Source organism: Dromiciops gliroides, chromosome 2 (genome assembly GCF_019393635.1).
Source record: "Dromiciops gliroides isolate mDroGli1 chromosome 2, mDroGli1.pri, whole genome shotgun sequence".
Lineage (NCBI taxonomy): Eukaryota > Metazoa > Chordata > Mammalia > Microbiotheria > Microbiotheriidae > Dromiciops > Dromiciops gliroides.
In genome coordinates, this window is record NC_057862.1 from 113390083 (window position 1) to 113416880 (window position 26798).

The 26798-nt window shown below is 41.4% G+C and overlaps 1 protein-coding gene across 1 annotated transcript in view; it reads left to right on the top strand.

Annotated features, from left to right (window-relative positions):
• The window catches only part of PDE8A (phosphodiesterase 8A), a 262918-nt gene that overhangs the window by 207830 nt on the left and 28290 nt on the right, over positions 1–26798 (top strand). The window contains 4 exon segments of the mRNA XM_043987196.1: positions 767–931; positions 15306–15354; positions 15631–15766; positions 23848–24046. Coding sequence (XP_043843131.1) covers positions 767–931; positions 15306–15354; positions 15631–15766; positions 23848–24046 — 549 coding nt within the window.

Here is a 26798-nt window from a genome sequence, read left to right on the forward strand (position 1 = left end):
ACAAAAAATGTAAAGTTTGAAACTTGGGTTCAAGAAATCAATGTCATATAATTACAATATGGCTAGAAGATAGTTTAAGTGAAAAGATCTGGGAATTTTCATGGACTCCAAGTTCAATACAAAGTAGAGTTATGAACCAGCCAAAATGGCTAATGAGATCTTGGGCTGCATCGAGATAGACATAGCTTCCAGGAATCAGGAGGTAATAGTCCTGCTGTCTTCTACCCTGGTCAGTCCACATCTGGAATATTGTGTTCAGTTCTGAGCACCATCTTTTAGAAAGGACATTGATAAGCTGGAGGGCAACCAGAACAGTAAAGTTTCCTGAATCTACACTATATGAATACCTAGGGATGCTTAGCTTGAACAAGTAAAAACTTGCGGGGAAGGAGGGTGTTGATAACTGACTTCAAGTAATTAAACAGCTATTGTGTAGATAGAATTAGACTAGTTCTTTTAGTTCCCAAAGAACAGAACGAGGAGCAATGGCTAGAAGTCGTAAAGAGGCAAAATTAGACTTGATTTGAGGAAAAATCTTTCTAACAATTTAGAACCATCCAAATTGTAATGGGAAGCCTTGGGAAATACTGCACTTCCTCCACCGGAGATCTGGAAGCCAAGTCTGGATGCCCATTTATTGGACGAATATGTTGTAGTAGGGATTCTTTTTCAGATATGAGTTGGAAAAGTTAGCCGCTGAGTATTCCTCTAACCTTGAAATTCTGCGATTTATTCAGTCTACAAACAATGCATTGTTTTAATATAGGTGATAAATATCATCAACGCTGCACAAGAAAGCAGTCCCATACCTGTGGCAGAGGCTTTAGACCGTGTGCTGGAGATCCTAAGAACCACTGAGCTATATTCTCCACAACTTGGGACTAAGGATGATGATCCCCATGCCAGCGATCTTGTTGGCGGCCTCATGTCTGTAAGTAACAAAGAGATTCACTTTCACATTTTTGTTGCATTTTACATTTTCAAAAACTAGAAATGCCCAATTCTTTTATCTGAATAAACAAGCAACCATGGGCCCAGTGAATTTGTTAAGCCTTAATTTCCAGTGTGGATATCAAGGAACACTGTTCGGCACCAGAACCTCAAGTTGCCAAGTGCTATCAGAACCCAGTCGGTAGGACCAAGGCTGGCTCTTAAAGGGGGTGATAATTAATATTTGGCACCCTCTCATTTTAATTCAGCAAATATTTATTAAAGCACCTATGTGCAGAACCATGTACTGGCAGCTGGGAGACAGAATCAAGTTTAGATTAAGACACAATCTCTGGGGCAGCTAGATGGCGCAGTGGTTAAAGCACCGGCCCTGGATTCAGGAGGACCTGAGTTCAAATCCGGCCTCAGACACTTGACACTTATTAGTTGTGTGACCCTGGGCAAGTCACTTAACCCCCACTGCCTGCAAAAAAAAAAATAATAAATTAATAATAATAATAAGAGCAATATTGGCTCACATTTTAAAAAAAAGACAATCTCTGCCCTCAGGGAGCCTTCGGTCTAATTAAAGATTAAATAGACAGATAACTGGAATACATGTTAAGGGCACCTTGTAAGTGAGAAACAAAGTGCTATGAGAGGTCCAAGGACCTCTATCCAGGCTGTTGCCAAGTCTTGTCATTTTTGCCTTCACAGTATCTCTCCTATAATATCCCTTTCTCTGTCTTCTCATGGTGGCTACTCCTGTACAGGCCCTCAACACTTCTCACTTGTACTCTTGGCATTCACCTACTAAGCTGGCTCCTTTGCCTCAGGTTCTCTTCACTTTAGTCCATCCTTCACTCATCTGTCCAAGTGATTTTCTTAAAGCAGATCTAACATGTCAATAAATCCCTGTGGCTTCTTCTTATTTCCAGCATCAAATATAATATCCCGTTTGCCTTTTAAAGCCTTCTCAACCTGGCAACTTTTGATTTTCCAGCCTTTTTATTCTTTCTTTACCCCCTTCTGTGTACTCTCTTGTTATACACAGCATTCCATATCCCAACTCCATGTCTTTTTCACTGACTGTCCACCATTCCTGAAATGCTCTCTCCTCTCATCACTTCATTTTCCTGGTTTCAACTAGCTTTCAAGAAAGAAAATATGTAATTAATTATTCATACTAAAGTGTGAATGACTTTAAATCCCTTAACATAGTATCCATATCTAGGAAAATCTGCATTTTAACCAAGGATACTTCCAGATGGAATAACCTAACTCAAAAGCAAAAAAATCTCTAATAGAATTTCTGACACTATTGAAGATAAGCAAAAGAGACTATTTGGGCTGAGGAGATTCCTGACATCATTCAAAACACACAAAATGAAGGACCACCTAAGAAATGGGTTATAATCTGCACAAAGCCTACCATTTGATAAAAAAAAGATGATGATTATGAAGCTCTTTAAAGGTTGGTAGGATTCAAACTATGCCATGCTACTTCTCTACTGGTTACAGGGTAGATGCTGGGCATTAGATAGGACTGCCCTATAGACAGTCTCATTTAGTCATTATAATTAGGATGAATAACATAACTCAATCAAGAAAAGGTTGGTTGGTTGTTTTCACTATCTCAGCAACTGAAATGGATCAACTGTATATACAAACCATGAGTCCTTTTGTTGGGTATAACAAAGATCTAACAGATGGATCAGGAACCAAAAACTATTTCAGAGAATCCATGATGTCATTGATGTAGGTCTTCCTTCTACTGTGCAGATCACAGCTTATTTATGCTTTCTTATCCTATGTGATTCATATCCAAAATCCTTTATAGAAGATCTACCTGTTAGCCTGGAAGATTTCCTATATTCCACAGGTTTCACTACATTACTGTCCATCCGGCATCCTTCACTCTGGCTATATGAGTGGTGTACCCCCTTTTCCAATCACACACATCCCTAGTGACAGCACCTCTCTAGGGAAATCATTTGTTCATTTATTCAACAAGCATTTATTTAAGCTTCTATTACTGTGTCAGGTACTGTTCTAGGTGGGGGGGGAGGGGGAAGGGTACAAAGATTAAAAGAAAATAGTCCATACCCTTGAGAATTTATAGTCTTCTGGAGAAAACAACAAACCATGCACATAGATAAGAGGTGGAAGGGGAATCTCCTTAAATGGAGATTCTGGAAGAGCCTTCCAATCAGAGGGAGGGACCCCAGGGAGCAGAGGATACCAAGGGCTCGTGAGCTCCAGGGCTGAAATGATCTTCTGGGATGAAGAGGTTCTATGGTAGAAAAGTCCAAAGGAATGTAACCTGTTGGGAAATGGAAATGTTGTTGTGATGGTGGTGGTGGTGATGGTTATTATTGTATTCTGGGTGTGGAAAATAGCCAATGCAAGGTCAGGGAGGCAAGAAATGGAATGTTGTGTACAGACAACAACTAGGAGGCCAGTTTGGCCAGAATATAAGAGTGAGAAGAAGCGATGCAAAATGGGTCTGGAGAGAGAGGATCATAGGATCACAGATTTACAGCTGGAAGGGAACTCAGAGGCCATCCAGACCAACCCACTCATTTTGCAGATGAAACTAAGGCATGCAGAGTTTCGATGATTTGTGAGACAGGTAGAAGAAGGAGACAACAGAATCACAGAAATTCCAGGGGGAGGAGATGGTCCATAGCATCAAATGCTGCAGAGAGGTCATGAAGGAGAAGAACTGAGACAAGGCCATTGAACCAGTGGTGTCCTTGGAGAAAGCATTGCCAATTGAGGGCTAGGTCAGAAGTCAGACTGCAAAGGAAAGAGAAGTGAGTGGGAGGTGAAGGAGTCACAGCAACAAACGTAAACAGCTTTTTCCAGGAGTTCAGCTGACGCTGAACACAAGGGGGGCACGTCACTCGAGATGTGCTGCAGCCTGCTCTCACCCACCGTTCATCTCTCCTCTGTCCTTTGACTTTGTCTACAGCCATGATTCCACAGAAACCCATGATGTTCCATGATTCAGAGGCATATAGAAATATTAGGAGAATACAGGCATTAAACGTACTAGGTTTTGAATCACACATTTTTTCAGACCAAAAAAAAAAAAAGGCAGAAATGTTGATTAATTTAGTTAAACCATAGAAAAACTAACTTAATCTCCTCTGTTTGACTGAATTACTCATCACTATTAATTTTTAATGGCACATTAAACCAAATAATCCCACTCCCCCACTTTTTTGCACATAGCTCATACCTTGTAGTATGATAAAGAAGGGAAGGTGACAAAATGCATCTGGATTATAACATCCCTTCTGACAGGCTCCTTCAGAATAGATCTAATTACATCATTATATTATTATTGTATTATAGTATTAGCAGGACCAGTCAGAATTTTCAAAGCGCATGTATAACCATGGAAGAATAAATAAGACTACATTAGTATCTCCCTGTATGCCTTTTCTGGGAATTAAATTGCTTTTTAAACAAAGTTGGTCATGTTTAAAACACCCCCTCCTCAGTCCTGGGAAGCAATACTGGTAAGCATTGCCCAGTTCTATAGCAGTATCCCTACTCAAGCACATGCCTCTGTGGCCACACACCACACAAATCCCACAGTACATAGCCACCATATGTCTGAGCACAGTAGAAAATAAACAGGGCTGAGAAGTCCTCAGAGTCTATCTGCCCCCTTCCTAACTTCTGTTTTCTGTTCCCTTCCCTCATTCCTTGGTGGTAGGTAGCTCCTTCTCTAGTTTCAATCTTCCAGTACCCTGATGTTCTATAACAACACCCCACTCCACTCCCTTTGATTAAAGCAGGAAAAGAGCCGGGTTGGCATTGTAGAGCGAGTAGGGACTCAAGAAGATCTGGGTTCATATCCTGCCACTGAAACTGACTGGCAGGGTAACCCCGAATGAATCCTTCCCCTCCCCCCACCCTGAATCTAGCTTTCCTTGTCTGTATAATACCTGCAGGTCCCACCTCACAAGGTGTGGTGAGGATTAAATGAGATCATGGGCAGAAAGAGTGTTGTTAACTTTAGAATATCATAAATGTCGATCATGATGATGTCACTGCTTATATTTGTTGATTGATTAAATGATTACTTGTAGACATTATCAGAGTGAAATTTCAATGAGTGACCTCAGCCAGGCATCTGCACTTGAAGCACTTTATCTCTAATTATAGGATTAAAAGCATCATCTTCTGGGAAAATAGTTTCAGGCTCCTGCAAACCAGGTCAAATAAGACTTGAAGGGCTTATGGAAAGGACAAGAGAAGGGGAGGTAGCCCATTATATTCGAGCTACCCCCAGTCCTAATTCTAAAGATGAACACGATTTAGACCTTTTAAGATGAGAAGCAAGAATAGGGTAGAGGAAAAAACAATCAGTGATTTATATGTCCCCTCAGCCCCCTTTCCTCTTGAGAAGGTAAGCTACACTTGTATAGACCAGGGAAGAGATAGACCAATGGATGCCCTTATAAGTCTATTCCCCAGAGCTAGGGGTAGTGGATAGCTGTCTTCACCTGCATCTTCCAAGGACCTGTATATTGCCTCACAGTGATATGGATACACCAGGAGACTCTCTTCTCCCCTTGCCCATTTCCCTCCCTTCCCTCTCTAAACATAAACAAAGCCTCCTTTTGCCATCCAACTCCCTCAACCTTTCCCTCTGACTCAGTCAGTAATAAGTCAACATGTATTTATTAAGCACCTAATAGGTACCAGGCACTGTACTAAGTTCTTGGGCTACAAAGAGAGGCAAAAAGCCAGTCCCTTTTCTAAAGGAGCTCACAATCTAATGAGGGAGACAACATGCAAACCACTGTGTTGTTTGTGAAGATGTTAGAGAATAAATTGGAGAAATTGGAGGGAAGGCACTAAGATTAAGGACTGGGAAAGGCTTCTTTCAGAGGTTGTGACTTTAGCTGATACTTGGAGGTGGTCAGGGAAGCCAGGAAGTAGAGATGAGTAGAGAAAGTGTTTCAGGAATGAGAAAGAGCTAATAAAAATGCCTGGAACCGGGAGATGGAGTACCAGAGCAAAGAAGCCATGTCTCTGGGCCACCCTGGATTGGTATAGGGGAGTAAGGCAAAAGAAGACCAAAAAGTTAGGAAGGGGTTAAATTATGAAGAGTTTTAAAAGCAAAACAGGGGGCAGCTAGGTAGTGCAGTGGATAGAGCACTGGCCCTGGATTCAGGAGGACCTAAGTTCAAACTTGGCCTCAGACACTTGACACTTACTAGCTATGTGACCTTGGGCAAGTCATTTAACCCCAATCGCCTCACCCCCCCCCAAAAAAAGCAAAACAGTATTCTATATTTGACCCTGGAGGTGATATGGAGTGACTGGAGTTTAGTGGATAATGGACTGACATAGGTAGATCTGCATTTTAGGAAGACCAATTTGACACCTCGGTGGAGGATAACAGGAGTGTAGAAAAGGTTGAGGTAGATAGATGAACCAAGAGGCTATTTCAATAGTCCAGGTGCAAAGTCCTAAGAGCCCAGCACCAGGGTGGTGGCAATGGAAGAGGAGAGAACAGGGCATGTAGGAGAGATGTCACAAGAAGTAGAAGTGATAGGATTGGTCAGCTAAGTAACTGGATGGAGATGGGGTGAGAGAAAGGAGTCAATGATGACATTCAGTGTGTGGTTGGGAGCCTGGGTGACCGGGGAAATGATAGTACTCTTGACAATAATAGAGAAGTTCAAGAGAAGGGAGAGTTTAAGGGGAAAGATAATCATAGTTTGGGACATACTGAGTTTAAGGTGTCTACAGGACATCTGGTTCAAGATGTCCAATAGACAGTTGGAGGGAGATCTAAGACTAGAGTTCAAGAGAGAGGGTGGGGCTGGATAAATAGATGGGAGAATCATTTGCATAAAGATGATAATTGAATCATGGGAGTTGATGAGCTTATCAAGTTCAATAATATAGAGGGAGAAGAAAACAGAGCCATGGAGGATGCCCGTGTTACCTTGATGAAGATTCATCAGAGGTGTGTGAGAAGGAGCAATCAGACAGGTAGGAGAAGCAGGAGAGAGCAGTTTCCATAGAATGATGAAGTTGGCAGCCAGACTTCAGAGGTTTAAGAAGAAGTGAGAGGAAAGGAAGAGAGAGGAGACGAAGGTTGGAGATGGCCTTCTCAAGGCATTTACCCATGAAAGGGAGAAGAGGTATAAGATGATAGGTAGCAGGTATGGACAGATCACCTCAAGGTTTTTTAAAGATGGGGGATGAGGGAGGTCCTGAATTCAAATCCAGCCTCAGACACTTGACACTTACTAGCTGTGTGACCCTGGACAAGTCATTTAACCCTCATTGCCCCACCAAAAAAACACACAATAAAAACAAACAAAAATAAAGATGGGGGAGACCTGAGTGTGTTTGCACACCTGTAGGAGAGCAGCCAGTAGATGGGAAGAGATGGAAGGTGAGTGAAAGAGTGGGGATGATAGAGAGGATAATCTGTTGGAGAAGAATGGGTGGAAAGGGATCAGTGGTGCTGCCTGCAAGGAAGGGAGTGAGTGGTGAAGGAAAAGCTGCTGTGCTCTCATAATTTCAGGGTTTGGGATGTTACTTAAGCAATATTTGATGAATTTATGCCTTAAATCTATTTATCTAACATCCTTGATTAGGCATTATGGTACTTTCTTGCACCTTACAGTATTTCTGATGAAATTTTAGATAAAGTGTTTGTATGTGCATGCACAACAGTCCTCCTCATAAACAAAAATGGGCCTGTATAGTTTGGTGTATCTTGGAATCATAAATCTAGAACCAGAAGGGATCTATGAAGTCATCTAGTCCAACCCTTTCATTTTTCAGGGAAAGAAACTGAGGCCTAAGGAGGTGCATTTACTTGCCCAAAGTCACAATGGGAATGAGCATGAGGAGGCAGGATTTGAACACAGCTCCTTTGAGTTCAGAGCCAGTACTCTTTTCAGTGGGCCAACACTGCTCTAGTTCCAGAATCACTGATTTTGTTGGTGTGTTTGCTCCCTCCACCAGTGCCTACTGCAACTCCCATATGTTTTACCAGATGGTGGTTGTGTGTTGCTGCAGTTGGAAAAAAATACATCAAGCTTTAGAAGACTGCTTAATCGTCTCGTTATAATAACAGCCTCAGTAACAGAGCTTCCATTTCTATGGTGCCTTAAGGTTACAGAGCCCTTTCCTATCCATCTTCTCCTCACAACAACCCTGGGAGACATGCAGTGTTTCTCTATAGGGTGTGCTTGCACGTGGGTTTCCAGATGGGACAATTCTGCGTTCACTCATTTGCAGTACAGATGACTGGGACTGCTTGGAGATGTCGCCTGTGGTCATAGACTTGAGGGAAGCTGTGCTTTCTGTATGAAAAGCCTCCAATTCCTTGACATGGAGTCACAGCCAGTGAACTCTCCAGCCACAGCATTTAATTCTTACAGACACCCAGGACTGATGTATTTTGGTTGCATTTCTACATCAAAGGAAAAAAATTATTTGAGATTGGTAGACTGGGATGAGAAGACCTAGATTTGAATCCTGGCTCTGCCATGTACTGCCTTAGTAACCTTGGGCAAATCACATCACCACCACCACCATAATCATCAGCAGCATTTATTAGTGCATTAAGGCTTGCAAAGAGCTTTCTTCATGTGTTATCTCATTTGATCGTTCCAACAACCCTGTGAGGGAGGTGCTATGATTCTCCCCATGTTACAGATGATGTAACTGAGGTTAAAAGAGGTTACACAGTACATGTCTGAGATGGTGTTTGAGCTAGGGTCTTCTTGACTCCATCCACTCTGCCCCCTGCCCTGTTGCCTCTTTGGACCTCAGTATCCACATCTGTAAAATGAAGGAGGAGAGCTAGATAATTTCTAAGGTCTCTCCTAGCTCCAGAGCTATGAGTCTATGACTAGAAAAATGGTCTCCTGATTCCTTCAGCTGTATTCTTTAGCCTGCATGGTCCTACCTTCCCCCAGTGAGAACCTGGCCTGTCACACCTCCCCTTGAAGATCTCACTCTCTGCTGAGGTGCTAATAGGTGCTAATGGGTTCACAGGTTATCTCTGCTACAAAAACATATTTACATTCTAGCAGCTTTCTTGAGATAGCATTTTAACCCAAAGCAGCCTTGAGACCATGTCAGCAGGCGCCCCTGCTCCTGACTGCCACAGTAATGATACACATTTACATAGCTCACTACCCTTTATAAGAGACTTATAGCCATTATCTCATTTGATTCTCATAACAACCTGATAAGGAACGTATGGATTATCATGCCCATTTTATAGATAAGAAAATTGAGGTGCCTTTCTATGCACAGTCTCACTTGACTCTTGCAACAGCCCCTTTGGGTGCATAGTTTAAGAAATTATTGTCCCCTTTTTACAGGATGAGAAAACAGGGTTGAATGTCTTATCTAAGATCATATAACCACTGAGTAGCAAAATCATGTATGGACCCCGGTACAAGGGTCAGGAGTACCTTCAGAGACCGACACAGAGTTACTGGAATGAGCTGCTATTCCAAGACTCATTATATTCCTTTGCCTCGGCCCACAGTTTGAGGCCATGCTAAGACCAGAGGTTAGTTCAGTGGCCCCAGTTCTGACCACTAAAGGAGAAAGAGAAAGCAGGAAGCTAGGTAGACCATTACAACGCATTGTTTCTTGTTCATCAGGTGACAGTTCTGGTCGGAGGCTCACAGCAGCATTTGGAAGGGCGCTTACAGATTAACTAGCACAGACTTTGTGGTTTTGATTTCTTTTAGTTTTGATAACTGTATCTCAATGTCATTGGTTTCCTTTGCAATCCTAAGTATTTCATTTTATGCATATAAAAATATTATTCTAAAAAGGCTCCAAAGGCTCTACCAGACTGTCCAAAGGGGACCATGGCCCCCAAAATGGTTAAAGCCCTCTGACTTTATCTAACCCTCTGTTGTGCATATAACAACATTGAGTCCCCAAGGAATAAAGCCATTTGCCCAGAGTCATACAGAGACTGAGCTAGGATCTGAACATAGGTCCTCTGGCTCTAAATCCGTCAGTCTTTCTACTATCACACTGATCATCTTGTCACCAGATTTCAGGATACCCTCAATCTGGGCACCTATACATTCATTCTATTGAGCATAGTCCTTCATCTCAAGAATATTCTCATAAATGTTCAAAGTACATGTAACATAATTCTATTAACATATAAATAATTTATTAATTGACATGTTAATATAGAAATAATCCCATAAATTGATTATATCAATATATATGACTGATCAGTTAGATTAATTAATTAATGTGTGAAAAATCCCATGTAAATTCACAGATGGGCCTTTTTCTTTTCCAGAAAAATCAAGGAAGGCATATCCATCCTTGAATGGTCATGAATGGCTTTCTGCAGTCACATGAGCCCATAGTGAGATAGCTACAGTAATTTGTAGTCACAGGCTACAAAGAAAGACTTTTTAAATCATGCTGTCACAGAGTTGGAAGGGACCTCAGTGGACAACTATTCCTTTCCAATTTCCTCTGTGACATGCTTGACAAGTAGTCATCTGGTTTTTGCTCAAAGACCTCTCCAGTAAGGGGGAAACCAGAATCTCCCAAAGCAACCCATTTCATTGGGGCATGGCCCCAGTTGTTAGAAAGTTTTCCCTCCACCCAAGCTTAAGTCTGTCTTTCTGAAACTTCTACCCATTGCTCCTAATATTGTCCTCTGGAATCAGATAAAAACAAGTCTAATGCATTTTCCGTGAGACATCCCTTCAAATGCTTGAAGACAGCTATGGTTTCCATCCCACCTCCCTCAAGCCTTCTCTAGGCCAGTGGGTCAAACTCAAATAGAAACCTAGGAGTATAAGGACCCCTGCAGACTACATGGTGACTTAGTTTTAAAATGTGATCTTATCTGTGTTTTATTATATCTTTATTTATTTTGTTAAACAGTCCCTAATTACATTTTTTTTTTTTTTGGTGAGGCAGTTGGGATTGACTTGCCCAGGGTCACACAGCTAGTAAGTGTCAAATGTCTGAGGTCGGATCTGAACTCAGGTCCTCCTGAATCCAGGGCCGGTGCTTTTTCCACTGGGACATCTAGCTGCCCCCCTAATTGCATTTTAATCTGGTTCAGGGCCACAGGGCCCGGTGTTTGACTTGACTTCTCCAAGCCAAACATCCCTATTTCCTTTGGATGATCTTCTTATGGCATGAACGCAAGGCCCTACAGTCTCATGGCAATAGTACGGTGCCTGGCACATTCATAAATGTCACAGCATGGCTGACAGAAATATCAGAGAGTGAAAATCAATGGAAATTGACATTATATAAAGAGTACATTAGCAAAACAAGTGCCAACAAGCAAAGTTTGGGGTGCTGGTTGCGTACTTCAGGTTAGATGTATGAAACAGCATCCTGTAGGTGACATTTAAAAATAAAAAATCAGTGATATGTGGAGTGTTCAGATAATGATTAACATTTACATAGCTCTTCAGGGTTTGCAAAGTGTTTTGCATATATCGTCTCATGTGATTCTCACAACAACCCCGTCAGGCAGGTGCTCTCATTATCTTAAAGTCGTAGAATAGGGATAATAATAATACCTGTTCTACATACCACCCAGGGTCATTGTGAGGATTAAAAGAGATAATAGATGTAAAAGTGCTCAGTAAATTGTCAAGTGCTATTAAATTGTGAGCTGTTATTGTTATTACCATCTGAGAATCATTCAATTGTGGAATTAAAATAGATTTGCTAAGTTCAACCAAAACTGTTGGATTTTTCCACAAGTCCTCTGGTTGATCTGTAAGTAAGTAAATTACCAAGCATCCAGTATGCTCACATGCCAGATTCAATGCTAAAAAAGGTGTCAGATATGTACAAGAAAGAGCCATTGAAGTGGAAGAGGTGTCCACAGTCAGAAGAGTCCCAACTGGCAGTACCTAGACATCACGAAATAGGAACTAAAGGCCCTGCCTCTTTTTGTAAGTTCAGGGGACTCATGGGGGAGTTTTAAAATTGATGCAAAAACACAAACAAGCTGAAAATAGCCCCGGTGGTCCTTTGTTCACCTGCCTAGAGATGGTGGTGTCACTTTAAGAAAGAAGACTCATGTCTCATGAAAAACTTAATTGGATTTTCCCAAGTTGACCATCTAGAAATAAGGGGTCTTATGGATAGAAAATGATGGGGAAAAAAAGTATTTTAGATCCGCAAGCATCCCTAAGAACATGATGCTACTGCCATTCAGTTGTTTCTGACTCTCTGTGACCCCATTTGGGGTTTTCTTGACAAAGATGCTGAAGTGGTTTGCCATTTCCTTCTCCTGCTCATTTTACAGATGAGGAAACTGAGGCAAACGGGGTGAAGTGACTTGCCCAGGATCTGAGGCCAGATTTTAACTCAGAAAGATGAGTCTTCCCAATGCTAAATCGACTGTGCCACCAACTGCCCTTAGAGGGTGGTTGTGGTCTAATCTACCCTGAGAGTTCACCATGTTACTGAAATCACAGTCTGGAACCTCCCCCACCTCCTTCCATTTTATTTAGTAAAGTAGGAGGGTGGGAAGTCATCTGTTGAAAGAGAACCTCAGGTGGGATTGAGAATTTGAGGAAAGGAAAAAAGTTTTTAAAATGTGATTTTTAAAAATCAATAAGGGGGGGCAGCTAGGTGGTGCAGTGGATAGAGCACCAGCCCTGGATTCAGGAGGCCCTGAGTTCAAATCCGGACTCAGACACTTAACACTTACTAGCTGTGTGACCCTGGGCAAGTCACCTAACCCCAATTGCCCAGCCAAAAAAAAAATCAATAAGGAATGAAGAGGATTGTTGGACAACAGGTTTCCCAAGTGTGGGCACTAGGGTTCTTTCTACAGTCCCCACTCTGGCCTCTGTTGGTTGCTTTCCCTCCTACCCCTCTGTGATATTTAAAATCTACATTGTGTGATCACCTTAAATTAGAAGCTTTAGCACCAGTCTTTGGGCATTAAACATTTATTAAAGCATACAGGTATTAACATGGAGTTCAGAAAGTTAAGAAAAGGCCTATCTCGTATAGAGTTCCAGCCTGGTTGGGTTCTTCCTCAAGTCCTCCTCCACGAGCCTGCTTTAATCAGGAACTCTCCAGCAAGCTGATTGTGGAAGCTTTTTATAGGTCTGGAACAGAGGCAGTCCTTACACACTGCTTCAAGCTGATTGGTTGGCATCATCCAAATCCATTGGTTTTGAAGGTGTTCTCAAGTTGAGTTCACAGTCTAGCTTCTGAGAACAATACCTTCTTAAGGGATAGCCAGGTGTGATTACAATCCAATTAAGTAGGCTAATCAGCAATCAATCACTCTCACTTGATTCAATCAGTCTAGATTAATTTCCAGGTGGATCTTTGAGTATCTGCGAAATCCCATTATTTCATCACACCCCCTTACATTTCCCTATGCCAGTCATTTGTATTACTCGTCTCTCTCAGACTAGAATACTCTGGATATCAGATCACAGATTTGGGTCTAGATTGAACCTTAGCATTAGCAGTCACACAGTGTATTTTACAAATGAGAAAAATAAAGCCCAGAGAGGTTGACTTGCCCAGCACACACAGGTAGCTGAACCTGAATTTGAACCCAGGTCCTTTGACTTCAAATCCAACATTTCCCTCTACTGTACCACATTCCCCTCTTTTACCTCTGCTATTCCTTTATCTTTCATAGCCAACCAGGTATACAGGATTCTTCCTTCAAAATGTGTCTCAGGTTTTCTCCCTCTCATCTCCATCACAATTGTTAACATTTTAGTGGAGAACCCTCATAGCCTCTTACTTGAATGATTATAAAAACCTCCAAGTTTATCCCCAATCTGCACCTTGTGGTCTCTCCCGTCTATCAGATTAATAATCCTTTCATAATCAAGACCTTACAGTGATTTTTTTATTGACTACCTCCATGAAAACTTCCTAAGGGCATGAAGATGGCCTTGAGGTCATTGGAACACGGGCTCCGGCTGGTCTGACAAAGCTAGGAAGGCCTTAATTTGAGCATCCTCTATGAACTGTGTATCTGGCATCCAAGCATTAGTCTATCCAGATTCAATGACATTCATCATGAGAAACTGGCCAACAGGTGATGAAATATGTTGCTCACAGCAATTCAGGAAATTGCATGGGATAGCAGAAAAGCCATTGCATCTGGGGTCATAGGACCTGGGTTCAGAACCTGCCCCAAATACTTATAACTTGTGTGACCTTAGGCAAGTCATTTAGCTTTTCTGTTTTCCTTGGTTTTCTCATCTGTTTAAAAAAAAGAGGGTGGTTCAGTTGCACTAGATGGTCCCTAAAGTTCCTCTCTAGATTAGTCATCATAAGGTGTAGAGACGTTATGTTTCACATAGATAGAGGGAAGTATTGAAATCAAAATTATCAACTCCCCTATGCGCCGCCCCCCACCCCGGCCAAAAAAAAAAAACCAACAAACAAAATTATCAAGGCCAAATCCTATGGCATTTAAGGCCTTCTACAAGTTGGCTTAGCCCTATTCAACCATATCTCCTACCATATTCTAACATATATCATTCATTCCCCCTCAGGTTGTTTTCCCTGAAAAGCAGCATGACACAATATTTACAGCTAAGTAGACCAAAATTCAGATCCCACCTCAAATGCTAACTTTATGATGAGGCACAAATCCTTTAACCTCTTAGGCTCAGATTGATTATGTGTAAAATAATAATAGCAGTACCTACAATCACACACCCACTGGATCATTTTAAGATGCAAATGAGACGATGCTTGCTTTACAACCTTTAAAGATTTGTATAAATGCTATTATACTTACCATCTCATCTCATATTCTATCCAGATGGACATCCCTACATTTTCACTCAGGCCCATGCCCGTTCCTACAATGCCCTCCCCCTTGATCTAGACCTATATATAAAGCCTTATCATTCTTCAAGGTCCATTTAAGTCTTACCATGAGGCCAACCTTGGCTCCAGTGCACACAAGACTCTTTCCCCTTCCTGACCATGCTGTGCTTATTGTCTGTCCAAAGTCCACAATGCAATGCTGGATTGTGCCCTGCCTTACATTGTTCTCACTTTTTTTTTCTATGTGTGCACATCCTGTCCTTTCAAGTAGCTCTTAAACTCTTCCAGGTCAGATGAGAGTCTTCCATCTCTATTGTAGTTCTCCCAGTGACTAGCACATTACTAAACTAATGAACACTGGAGGCACAGTTACCAACTGTTGACTGATTGAGTAAACAAGCCACCTTCCCTACCCCGAGAAGTGATTGGGGTGGGGGTGAGGAGGGGGCAGTAATCAGCACAGCCTGGGTGTGTGATGTTGGAAAGATTGTTTCTGACAGCTTTGTTTTTCTTTCTTTTTCATTTTACCCCATTTTTAACAGGATGGTTTACGAAGGTTTTCAGGGAATGAATACATTTTTTCATCAAAACGTAAGTTGTTTGATTTTTATTTTTCAGTTGTAGGTGCCTTAATATACCCAGCATTGAAAAAATAGCTTACTCAAATAAAAATTCCTAAATGATATCTTTTTCTAATTTTTTATTTCCTAGAAATTTACCAGCATGTCAAAGTCATTAGTGGGTTTTTTTTTTTAATTTCAGAAATAAAGGAGTCTTAGTTCCACAAAGTAAATGCTGTATTAAGAAACATTTCAACAAATACAGACTTCTAATTTTCTTTCTATCCTGAAACATATCCATTTGCAGATCCTCATCAGGTTCCAAGTAATTTAACTTCTCCCATCTCCCTCAATGACATCCCAACATGGATAGCACAGGCCATGGAAAAGGAAGAGTACTGGGACTTCAACATTTTTGAACTGGAGGCTGCCACTCACAAAAGGTTAGTAATCCTCAAATCTTACACTACAATAAATCATCTATTATGTGCAGAGCACATGGGAAGATATGGAATTGAGATGGAAACAATAACTGACGTTTAAATAGCACTTTAGGGGGGGCAGAGCCAAGATGGTGAAGGAAAGACATTAAAAACACAGCACTTCTGATACAAGTACCCCAAAAACAGCAATAAAAGAACCCCTGGAGCAGAAAACCCCACAAAAATACAGGCTGAGATTATTTTCCAGCTATAGATAGATTACAGGGGGCTGTGCTGGGCTATGAGTAAAGTCCAACCCTGCAATCATGCCAACAGAGACCCCAGGCATGCCACAATGAAGGAATTTACCCCAGAGCCTCTGAATCAGCTACAGCACCAGCATCTTCTGGAACTGAGGGTGTGGTTGGGTGAGAGGGCTGAATGGCTGGCTTGGGGGGAAAGTGCAGGGGTATCAGCAGGACCTAGGCAGGAAATCGGCTGTCACACCCCAGCGGGGAACCAGGAAGAAATCCTGAGCAGCAGGAGGGCACGGGTGGAGAGGAGCACAGGCTCATCGAAGCTAAGAACCACACCACAGAAGCTTTGCTGGTCGGTTGTTTTAGTAAGTAGGTTTGAGGTTATCTTCAGACCAGAGAACAGGCCAGGCAAGAGTAAAACCTGCCCTCCCCTCAAAACCAACACACCTGGGACCCTCTGAAGCTGGGAACAGTAGTGGAACTGACAAGCAAGGGCCCTCCAGTGGAGAGTTTTAAAGTCAAGTAAAAGATGAGCAAAGCAAAGAAGGTTAAGAAATATAGAAAGCGGGGGCAGCTAGGTGGTGCAGTGGATAGAGCACCGGCCCTGGATTCAGGAGGACCTGAGTTCAAATCCGACCTCAGACACTTGACACTTATTAGCTGTGTGACCCTGGACAAGTCACTTAACCCCAATTGCCTCACCAAAAAAAAAAAGTAAAAAAAAAAGAATTATAGAAAGCTTCAGTGACAAGGAAGATCAAGGTGCACCCTCAGATGAGGAAATCAACCACAGGACCCCTACATCCAAAGCTTCCAAGAAAAATATGAATTAGTCTCAGGCCATGGAAGCTCTCAAAAGGGATTTTGAAGAGAAAGTAGGAGAGATAGAAGGAATATGTAGAGAGAGGGAGGAAAGAATGGAAAGAGAAATGAGAGCAATGCAAGAGAGTCATGAGAAAAAGTCAGCAGTTTGAAAAGTCAAATGGAAAAGGAGATTAAAAAAACTGTCTGATGAAAATAACTGCCTAAGAATTAGGATTAAACAAATGGAAGCTAGTGACTTTATGAGAAACCAAGATGTGGTAAAGTAAATTCAATTGAATGAAAAAATAGAGGGCAGTGTGAAATATCTCCTTGGAAAAACAGCTAACCTGGAAAATAAATCCAGGAGAGATATTTGAAAATCATTGGACTACTGAAAACCATGACCAAACAAGATCTTAGACACCATCCTCCAAGAGACTGTGAGGGAAAATTGCCCTAATATTCTAGAAGCAGAAGCTAAAATAGAAATTGAAAGAATCCACCAATCACCTCCTGAAAGAGATCCCAAAAGGAAAACCTCCAGGAATATTATAGCCAAATTCCAGAACTCCCAGGTCAAGGAGAAAATATTGCAAGCAGCTAGAAAAAAGGAATTCAAATATTATGGAGCTCCAATAAGGATAAAGCAAAATCTAGCAGCATCTAAATTAAAGGACTGGATGGGATAGAATATGATATTCCAGAGGGCAAAGGAACTGGGACTACAGCCAAAAATCACATACCCAGCAAAAGTGTGTATAATCGTTCAGAGGAAAAAATGGGACTTCAATGAAAAAGAGGACTTTCAGGTATTTGTGATGAAAATACCTGAACTGAATAGAATATTTGACTTTCAAATACAAGACCCTAGAGAATCATAAAAGGTAAACAGGGGAAAGAAATCATGAGGGACATTAAAAGGTTAAACTGTTTACATCCATACATGGGAAAATAATACTTCCAACTCATAAGAACTTTTTCAGTAAGGAATACACAGAGGACACAGGTCTGAACTGAATATGAAGGGATGTTATTTGTAAAGTATTTATTTTTGTGTATCCTTCTTTGTGGAGCAAACAGGGTGGGTTGTCTGGTGTCTGGGGCCAAATTTGGGCTCTGGGCCTCATGGGCCCAGGGCTGGTGCTTTGTCCACTGTGCCACCTAGCTAACCCATGATGACATCTTTAAAATAGGGTTGAGGGGTAGGAGGAATAGACTGGGGGAGGGGGATGGGGAGAGGTAGAATGGGGAGAGGTAGATCACATGAAGGAAAAAGCTTATGTTGGGGAGGGGAAGAGGGGGAAGGAGTGGGGGAGTGAGTGAACCTCACTGTCATCAGAATTGGCTCAAAGAGGGAATAACATACATACTCAAGCGGGTATAGTAATACATTTTTGCCCTGAGGAAAAGTGGGAGGAGAAGGAGATGGGGGGGGGGCAGGGGGTAGAAGAGGGGAAGGAGGGAAGGGAAGTTTGGGGGAGGGAACTGTAAAAAGTAAAACACTTTCGAGGAAGGTGAAGATGTTCTGCATAGCACCACATGTATGACATATATTGAATTGCTTGGTTTCATAGGGAGAGTTGAGAAGGGAGGGAGGAAGAAAAATTTAGAAAACAGAATTAGCTCAAAGGCCTTAACCTCATCAGAGTGGGCTCAAGTAGGGAATAACACACACACTCAATTGGGAAGAATCTATTTAACCCTACAGAAAAGTAGGAGGGGAAGAGGATAAGGAGGGAAGGGTGAATGAAGGGAGGGTAGAGTGGGGGAGGGGGCAGTCAGTAGCAAAACACTTTTGAGGAAAAATAGGGCAAAATAAGATAGACAATAGAGTAAATATCATTGGAAGGGAATGGGATGGAGGGAAATAGTTATGATGATACAATGTCAAAATGTATGGGCTATTGTGAAGAAAATTCTCTGTCAAGTTCAAGGTACTATATAAAAATTATGATGAACAGGATGCTATCAGAAAAACCTGTAAAGACCCACATGAACTGAAACAGAGAGAAATGTACTGTATACAAAATAACAGCATTAGTATAAGATGACCTGCTGGGAAGCATGTGGTTATTTTCAGCAAGGCAATGATCCAATAAATAGCACTTTAGATTTTGCAAAATACTCTTACCTACCTATATTATTCCATTGGAAGCTTTGAGGTAGGTAACTTGTAAATATTATTCCTATTTTACAAATGAAGAAACTAAGGATTAAAGTGATATGTCTGTGTTCACACAGTTAATAAGTGTCAGAGATGAGATTTGATCTCATCCTTGAGACTTAATTGGTCCACAAGGCTCAGGGTTGAACCATTGACATAGCTACAAAAGCCAGCCCATGAGGATTCAGGAGTTTGATACCTGTTTCTGACCAGCAGAGAAGCAAAGAAGCTGCTAGGTAGTGCAGTGAATAGAACTCTGAATTTGGAGTCAAGAGGAACTAAGTTCAAATCTAGCCTCAGACACTTATTAACTACGTAGCCTTGGGCAACTCACTTAACCTCTGTCTATCCTCAACACCATCATCTATGAAATGGGAATAGTAATGACACCTACTTCCCAAGGCTGATGTAAGACTCAAAAGAGGTAACATTTATAAGGCACTTTGAAATTTGTTAAAGCACTATATAATTGTTAAGTTACTGTTATTGTTGTTGTAATTGAATCAGTGCTGTATCGCTGCTAAGTAAACTTCATGTTGTCAACCAGTACGTGTCTATGATGGTCTCATTTCATTCTAATCATGAAACTAAGTCAGTGGACTGGCCTGAGTTAGGCCTGACCTAGAACAGCCTAGACTTAATGGGGTAGAAGCTGCTCCTACTTCTAGGTCCATGATGTGGGATGATGAAGGTGACAAAGTCACTAGTTATTGTAGCCACCCCCAAGCCCATCTCCTCAGTTCTGTGCCACCAGGGCTGGTTCTTGGGAGGTATCAGAGAGCAAGTTAAGAGGCTTGATCCTGCTTTGTATTGTATGGGGTTTTTTGTTTGTTTTTTTGGAGGGCAATGAGGGTTAAGTGACTGGTGCCCAGGGTCACACAGCTAGTAAGTGTCAAGTGTCTGAGGCCGGATTTGAACTCAGGTCCTCCTGAATCCAGGGCCGGTGCTTTATCCACAACACCACCTAACTGCCCTGTATTGTTAGGTTTTGTAATGTGGCCCTTTCCAAGATGAGTCTAGTAGAGTTTAAGTTTATGAATTTAACATTATTAAGAGCCAACGGGACAGAATACAGGCCAGGACCCCCCTGAACTCTCCTGATATTTCCCTCTAAACAGCTTTAAAATAATGCCTCAAATAAAATTTTGGAGTAGTAGAGCCAATAAAAGGCCAGAGGAAAACATTTATGCAGCATAAGATAGATTAGGAGGTCTGCAGGAGAAGCCTGTAATATACTGGAGTGGACACAGACCCAGAGAAGGGCAGGAGTACCAGAGGCAGGTAGGACAAGAGCGGCAGCAGCACTTATTTCAAGAGCTCTCAGCCAGGAGGGAGTAAGGGGGAGGAGGACCTCTGGTCAGAAAGAAATTACAAAGAATCCTTTACTGGCACTGGGTACAGCTGGCACTGATTGGCAACTCTATGCCCTTAAACAGTTCTGGGTCACAGTTCCAGGGCAAAGAGGAGATTGGTCATAATGGAGCAGGGGCCCTGGTCACAGTTCCAAAGCCAAGATGAACCTAGAATTTACAGCTTCAGGGGTTCTCGACACAGTTCTAGGGCCAAGAGGAGAGGACCAAGAGTCCCTCTTGAATAAAGACCAGAATGCAGATGAGGAAAGCAGTGACTGCACCTCTCTCAGGAAGCACCAAAAACTTTTGCATGCCCCCCAGAACTAGTTCTGAAAACAGCAATACACACACAAAAAAACCCTGAAGCTTGGCATCCTCCCCACTCCCAGGTGAGTAGAGCCCAACTTTAACATAAACTTTAAAGTGAACAAATAGGCTAGGGAAATGGGCAAACAACAAAAAAAGAACTTGATCATAAAAAGCTCCTACAGTAATAGGGAAGACCAAGACATAAACTTAGAAGAAGACAATAGTGTGAAAACAGCTACAAGCAGAGCCTCAAATAAAAATACTAATTGGACACAAGGCCTGCAGTAATTCCTAGAAGAGTTAAAGAAAGAAATGAGTGGTAGAAGAAAAATTGGGAAAATAAATGAAAGTGATGCAAGAAAATTCTGAAAAAAAAAACCTTAACAGCTTGGTAAAAGAGTCATAAAAATAATTATGAAAGAAAATAACACTTTAAAAAAACAAAATTGGCCTAACGATAAAAGAAGCACAAAATTCACTGAAGAGATAATTCCTTAAAAATTAGAATTGGGTGAGTAGAAACTAAGGATTCCATGAGACTTCAAGAAAAAATAAAATAAAGTGAAAAAAATAGAAGAAAATGTGAAATATCTCATTGGAAAAATAACTCACTTGGAAAATAGAGAAGTAATTTAAGAATTATTGGACTACCCGAAAGCCATGATTAATGAAAGAGTGTAGACATGATATTTCAAGAAATTATAAAGGAAAACTTTCCCAGTATCTTATATTCAAAGGGTAAAATAGAAACTGAAAGAATCCACTAATCCCCACAATGAAAACTACCAGGAATATTATAGCCAAGTTCCACAGCTCCCAGATCAAGGAAAAATACTACAAGCAGCCAAAAAGAAACAATTCAAATATTGTGGAGCCATATTCAAGATCACACATAATTTTGCATCTTCCATGTTAAAGGAGGGTGAACTTTTGTAATATGATATTCTGGAAGGTCAAGGATTACAACCAAGAATTACCTACCCTGCAAAACTGATTATAATCCCTCAGGGAAAAAAGGATATTTAATGAAATAGAGGATTTCTTAGCATTCCTGATGAAAAGATCAGAGCTGAATAGAAAATTTGATGTTTAAACAGAAGACTCAAGAGAAACATAAAAAGGTAAACGTGAAAGAATAATAAGAGACTCATTCTTCTATGGAAAGATGACACATGTAACTCCTAAGAATTTTATCATTAGGGCAGTTTGAAGGAGGCTACATAGACAGAGGGCATGGGTATGAATCAGTTATGTTGGGATGCTTTCTTTTTAATGTAGGAGTAAGCAATAGGGATGCATTGGGAGAAGGGGGAAGGGAGATGTAGAATGGGGAAAATTTTCTCACATAAAAGAGGCATGCAAGAAAGAACTTCTGCAGTGGAAGGGGAAAACGAGGGCACAGGTAATGTTTGAACCTCGATTTCATCAGAATTGATTTAAAGAGGGGCAACTAGGTGGCGCAGTGGGTAAAGTACCAGCCCTGGAGTCAGGAGGACCTGAGTTCAAGTCCGGCCTCAGACACTTGACACTTACTAGCTGTGTGACCCTGGCCAAGTCACTTAACCCCAATTGCCTCACCAAAAAAAAAAAAAAGTATTAATTTAAAGAGAGAAGTATGTGTGTGTAACTGTCAAGTGATATGACGTTTTCAGAAGAAGAAATATGGTCATATAAAAAAATGCTCTAAGTCACTATTGATTAGAGAAACATAAATTAAAACAGCCCTGAAGGACCACCTCATACCTATCAGAAATGACAAATGCTGGAGGGGATTAGGGGAAATAGGTACATTAATGAATTGTTGATGGAATAGGGAACTGGTCCAACCATTCCAGAGAACAATCTGGAACTATGCTCAAAGGGCTATAAAACTTTGCATACCCTTTGATCTGGCAATACCACTACTAGGTTTGTACCCCAAAAAGATAGAAGGAAAAGGACTATAAATGCATAAATATTTATAGCAGCTCTTTTTTGTGGAGGCAAAGAATTGGAACTTGAGGGGATGCTCATGAATTGGGGAATGGCTGAAAATGTTGTGGCATAGAATTATAATGGAGTTAGTACAATAGTTTGTGATGTAAGAAATAATGAGGGAGGTGCTTTCAGAAGAACATGGCAAGATCTATGATGAACTGATGCAAAGTGAAGTAGAAGAACCAGGAGATCATTGTGCACAGTACCAGCAGTGTTATAATGATGACTGACTGTGAAAGACTTGGCTACTCTGATCAATGTCTTGGATCATACAGTGATCCAAGACAATTCCAAAGGACTCATAATGAAAACTGCTCTCCACCTCCAGCAGGGAAATGATGAACTCTGAGTGCAAATTGAAGTCTAATTTATTTCTTTCCTCCCTTCCTCCCTCCCTCCATTCCTTCCTCCCTCTCTCCCTTCTTCCTTCCTTACTCCCTCCCTCCCTTCCTTCTTTTCTTCCTCCCTCCCTCTCTTCTTTCCTTCCTCCCTCTCTCCCTTCCTTCTTTTCTTCCTCCCTCCCTCTCTTCTTTCCTTCCTCCCTTCCTCCTTTCTTCCTTCCTTCTCTTCTTCCTCCCTCCCTCTCTTCTTTCCTTCCTCCCTCCCTCCCTTCTTTCCTTCCTTCCTTCTCTCTTGCTCTTGCTCTCTTTCCTCCTTCCTTTGTTTTGCAATATGGCTAATGTGAAAATATGTTTTGCATGATTTCACATGTATAATTAATATAATATTTTGTGCCTTCTCAATAAGTAAGGGAGGAATAGGAAGAAAGGAGGGAAAGAATCTGAAACTCAAAATTCTAAAAGAAAAGAATGTTTAAAATAATTATTTTTAAAAATATTAGGCTTAAGAAAGAATTTTTAAATCAATCAAGTATTTTAAATGCCTACCATGTGCTAGGTACTGGGACTATAAGAACAACAATATAACAAACCCTATTACCACTGAGCTTACATTCTAATTCTCTGCACACAGTAAGTGTTTGGCAAATGTTTGTTGAAATGCATCAAGTTGGCATGCAGACAACCTTGATGCTAACGTTTTTTTTCCTAATTGCCAGAAACATTGTCAAAAACTAAACCTGAATAATCTTTGTGAACCAAGGCCCTCTGTATGAATTCTAGAGCTGAACGTGACAGCCCTGGCTTTGAAACACTTAAGAGCCTCTGTATCGATCACAGACTTCCTTTGTCCTCCAGGCCTGGCTCTCTGTCTCAGTGTTGTGAATGTTTCTCTCTGTAGGCCGTTGGTTTATCTTGGTCTCAAGATTTTTGCTCGCTTTGGAATCTGTGAATTCCTAAACTGCTCCGAGTCAACACTACGATCTTGGTTGCAAATCGTTGAAGCCAACTACCATTCATCTAACTCCTACCACAATTCTACACATGCTGCAGATGTACTTCATGCCACTGCCTATTTCCTATCTAAGGAAAGAGTCAAGGTAAGCCACCTTGTGGAAGGTGCACATTTATCACTATGAAGAGGGAGGAGGGATTGAGGTGACCAGTACCCAACAAGTCACACAGCTGAGCAGAAGTAGCATGTTGCAGTGAAAACTGGGTAATTAGGACATCTGGGTTCAAGTCCCAGCCCTGCCCTGGGCATATTGTTTCATCACTTTCCTTCCCTGTACGGAGGCAATGCCATTGTGTAAATGGCTAAAGTGCTTTATCCATTTAAATGGATAAAATGCCAGACTTTGAGTCAAGAAGACCTGGGTTCAAATCCCTCTTCTTGATAGTTAACTAGCTCTGTGACCTGAGTCTCAGACAATTCTCTCAATCAATCAATCAATCAATCAACATTTATTCTGAAGCTCCTAGGTAGCACAGTGTATTGGAATACCTGAATTCAAACATGGCCTCAGATACTAACTGTATGACCCTGGGCAAGTCACTTCACCTCTGTTTGCCTCAGTTTTTTCAACTGTAAAATGAGGACAACAATAGCCCCTACCTCCCAGGGTTGTTGTGAGGGGTCAAGTTAGATGATATTTATAAAAAGCCCTTGGGGACAGCTAGGTGGCTCAGTGGATAAAGCAGGGGCCCTGAATTCAGGAGGACCTGAGTTTTAATCCGGCCTCAGACACTTGACACTTAACTAGCTGTGTGACCCTGGACAAGTCACTTAACCTTCATTGCCCTGCAAAAAAACAACAAAAAAAAAACAAGCTCTTAGCAGAGTGCCTGACAAATAGTAGGCACTATATAAATATACCTTCCCTTCCCCTTCTCTTTCTCCTATGTGTCCTGCTAGGTCATGGAGGTACAAATACAAAGGGTAGGTAGGACAATGCCTGCCCTCAGAGAGCTCACATTTTACTTATGACTCAAAAAGACATACATAAGTGATAGACAGACAGGTTGGTGTTCCCACACCTAGGAAATCATAGATCCACAACATACTGATACATGAAATAAAAAGATTGGAATAGTGCCCTTCTAATGCCCCTCCGAGCTCTGACATTCAGTAAAACTGGCCACAGTTGGGGGTGGCTAGGTGGCACAGTGGACAAAGCACCAGCCCTGTACTCAGGAGGACCTGAGTTCAAATCCAACCTCAGACACTTGACACTTACTAGCTGTGTGACCCTGGGCAAGTCACTTAACCCCCATTGCCCTGCAAAACAAAAACAAAAACAAAAAAACTGGCCACAGTGACTGTTATTTATTCCCAGGCTGGCAAGATTTTTTGTTTGTCTGTTTTTTAACCATGTTGTGTATTTTATATCTGTATTTTAAAATTTCTATCACTAATTTTTGTTTTCATCTCACCTTCATTTTCAAATTGCTGCCGGCCTCTCTTGCCCTTCCCAGAGAGCCCTCCTTTGGAGCAAATAATAAAAAATGAAACAGTGGGGTGGGCAAGGAAGCACTTCACCAAAACTAATCAAACACATCACTGAGTCTGACAGTTCATACCTGGTTAATTCAGAGTATGTTTTTTTTCCCTTTCCTTTCCTTTCCTTTCCTCCCCCCTCTTGGTCCCTTGTGTTTTTAATTAAGAAGTAAGCTTTATTATTACAAAATTAGTTCTTTTGTAACTTGCTTTCAGCACACAGGAGCTGCAGCTGAGGAGGGATACTAAAAAGCATCCCAGAAGTGGGTGGGCAGGAGCCAGAGAGCTTGGGTGAGGGGAGCGGGGAGGAGAGTGAGATTCTTTCATGTCTCAGCTCCCCCAAGCGCATGGCTACAGGTAATACTCTTCAGTTCTTGGTGCAAATAATGAAAGGCTTTTCCCAAAATGTCCTTGCCATTTAACCAGCCATCCATATTCACTTTGAAGGCCTAGACTGCTGAAGGGGAAAAGCCATTGCTTTTAGTCTTCATTCAGGAATTAAAAAAAAAAAAAAGAAAAGCTTTAGTGCCATTGCCTTCAAAATCCGGCTTATTCTACTGTCAACCCCATGGGAGGTTTTAAAAAAATTATTTCTCTCTAAAGAAATCAATCCTGGCAACAAGAGTTTTACTTCCTAGTCATACCCAAATGGCTTTACATACTCAGATCATAGGTTCACAAGATGTTAGTATGGGGAGGAACCTTTGAGATTATCTAGTTCTTCCCTTATCCATTATATTATGATCTTTAAGCTGTGAGATTTGGAGAAAAAATGTTTTAAGCAATAAGAAAAGTATCCTACTTACTTGCATATTTTCTCCTCCATTACCCCCCACATTTTTATTCTAAAAGCAGAGAGAGGAGGAATTCTGTGAACATCTGGATTTTGATATACCACCACCATATCTGCTTGGCATCATGGGATGAGTCCTTGAGATTCTTACCCACTTTTTTTTTTTTCGGGGTAGTGAGGGTTAAGTGACTAGCTCAGGGTCACACAGCTAGTGAGTGTCAAGTGTCTGAGGCTGGATTTGAACTCAGGTCCTCTTGAATCCAAGGCCAGTGCTTTATCCACTGTGCCACCTAGCTACCCTCACCCACATTTATTAAAGAACTTACCCAGTTCCCCAGCAAACAGTGGCTGGACTAATTGGAATCCCAACCTTATCTCATTAACCCTTTCCTGCCATGACTCAGAGAAACATAGAAAGACTGCTGCTTTAGGTGGGACATCAACTACATTTGTGTTTCAAGAGACAAAGAGGAGAAGAAAACGATTTTCAGGTGAATTCAGGAAGGTGCTGACATTTAGGGTTTTCTTTCCTTTCCCATTGTCTGCTTTGGAGTTTCTAGTA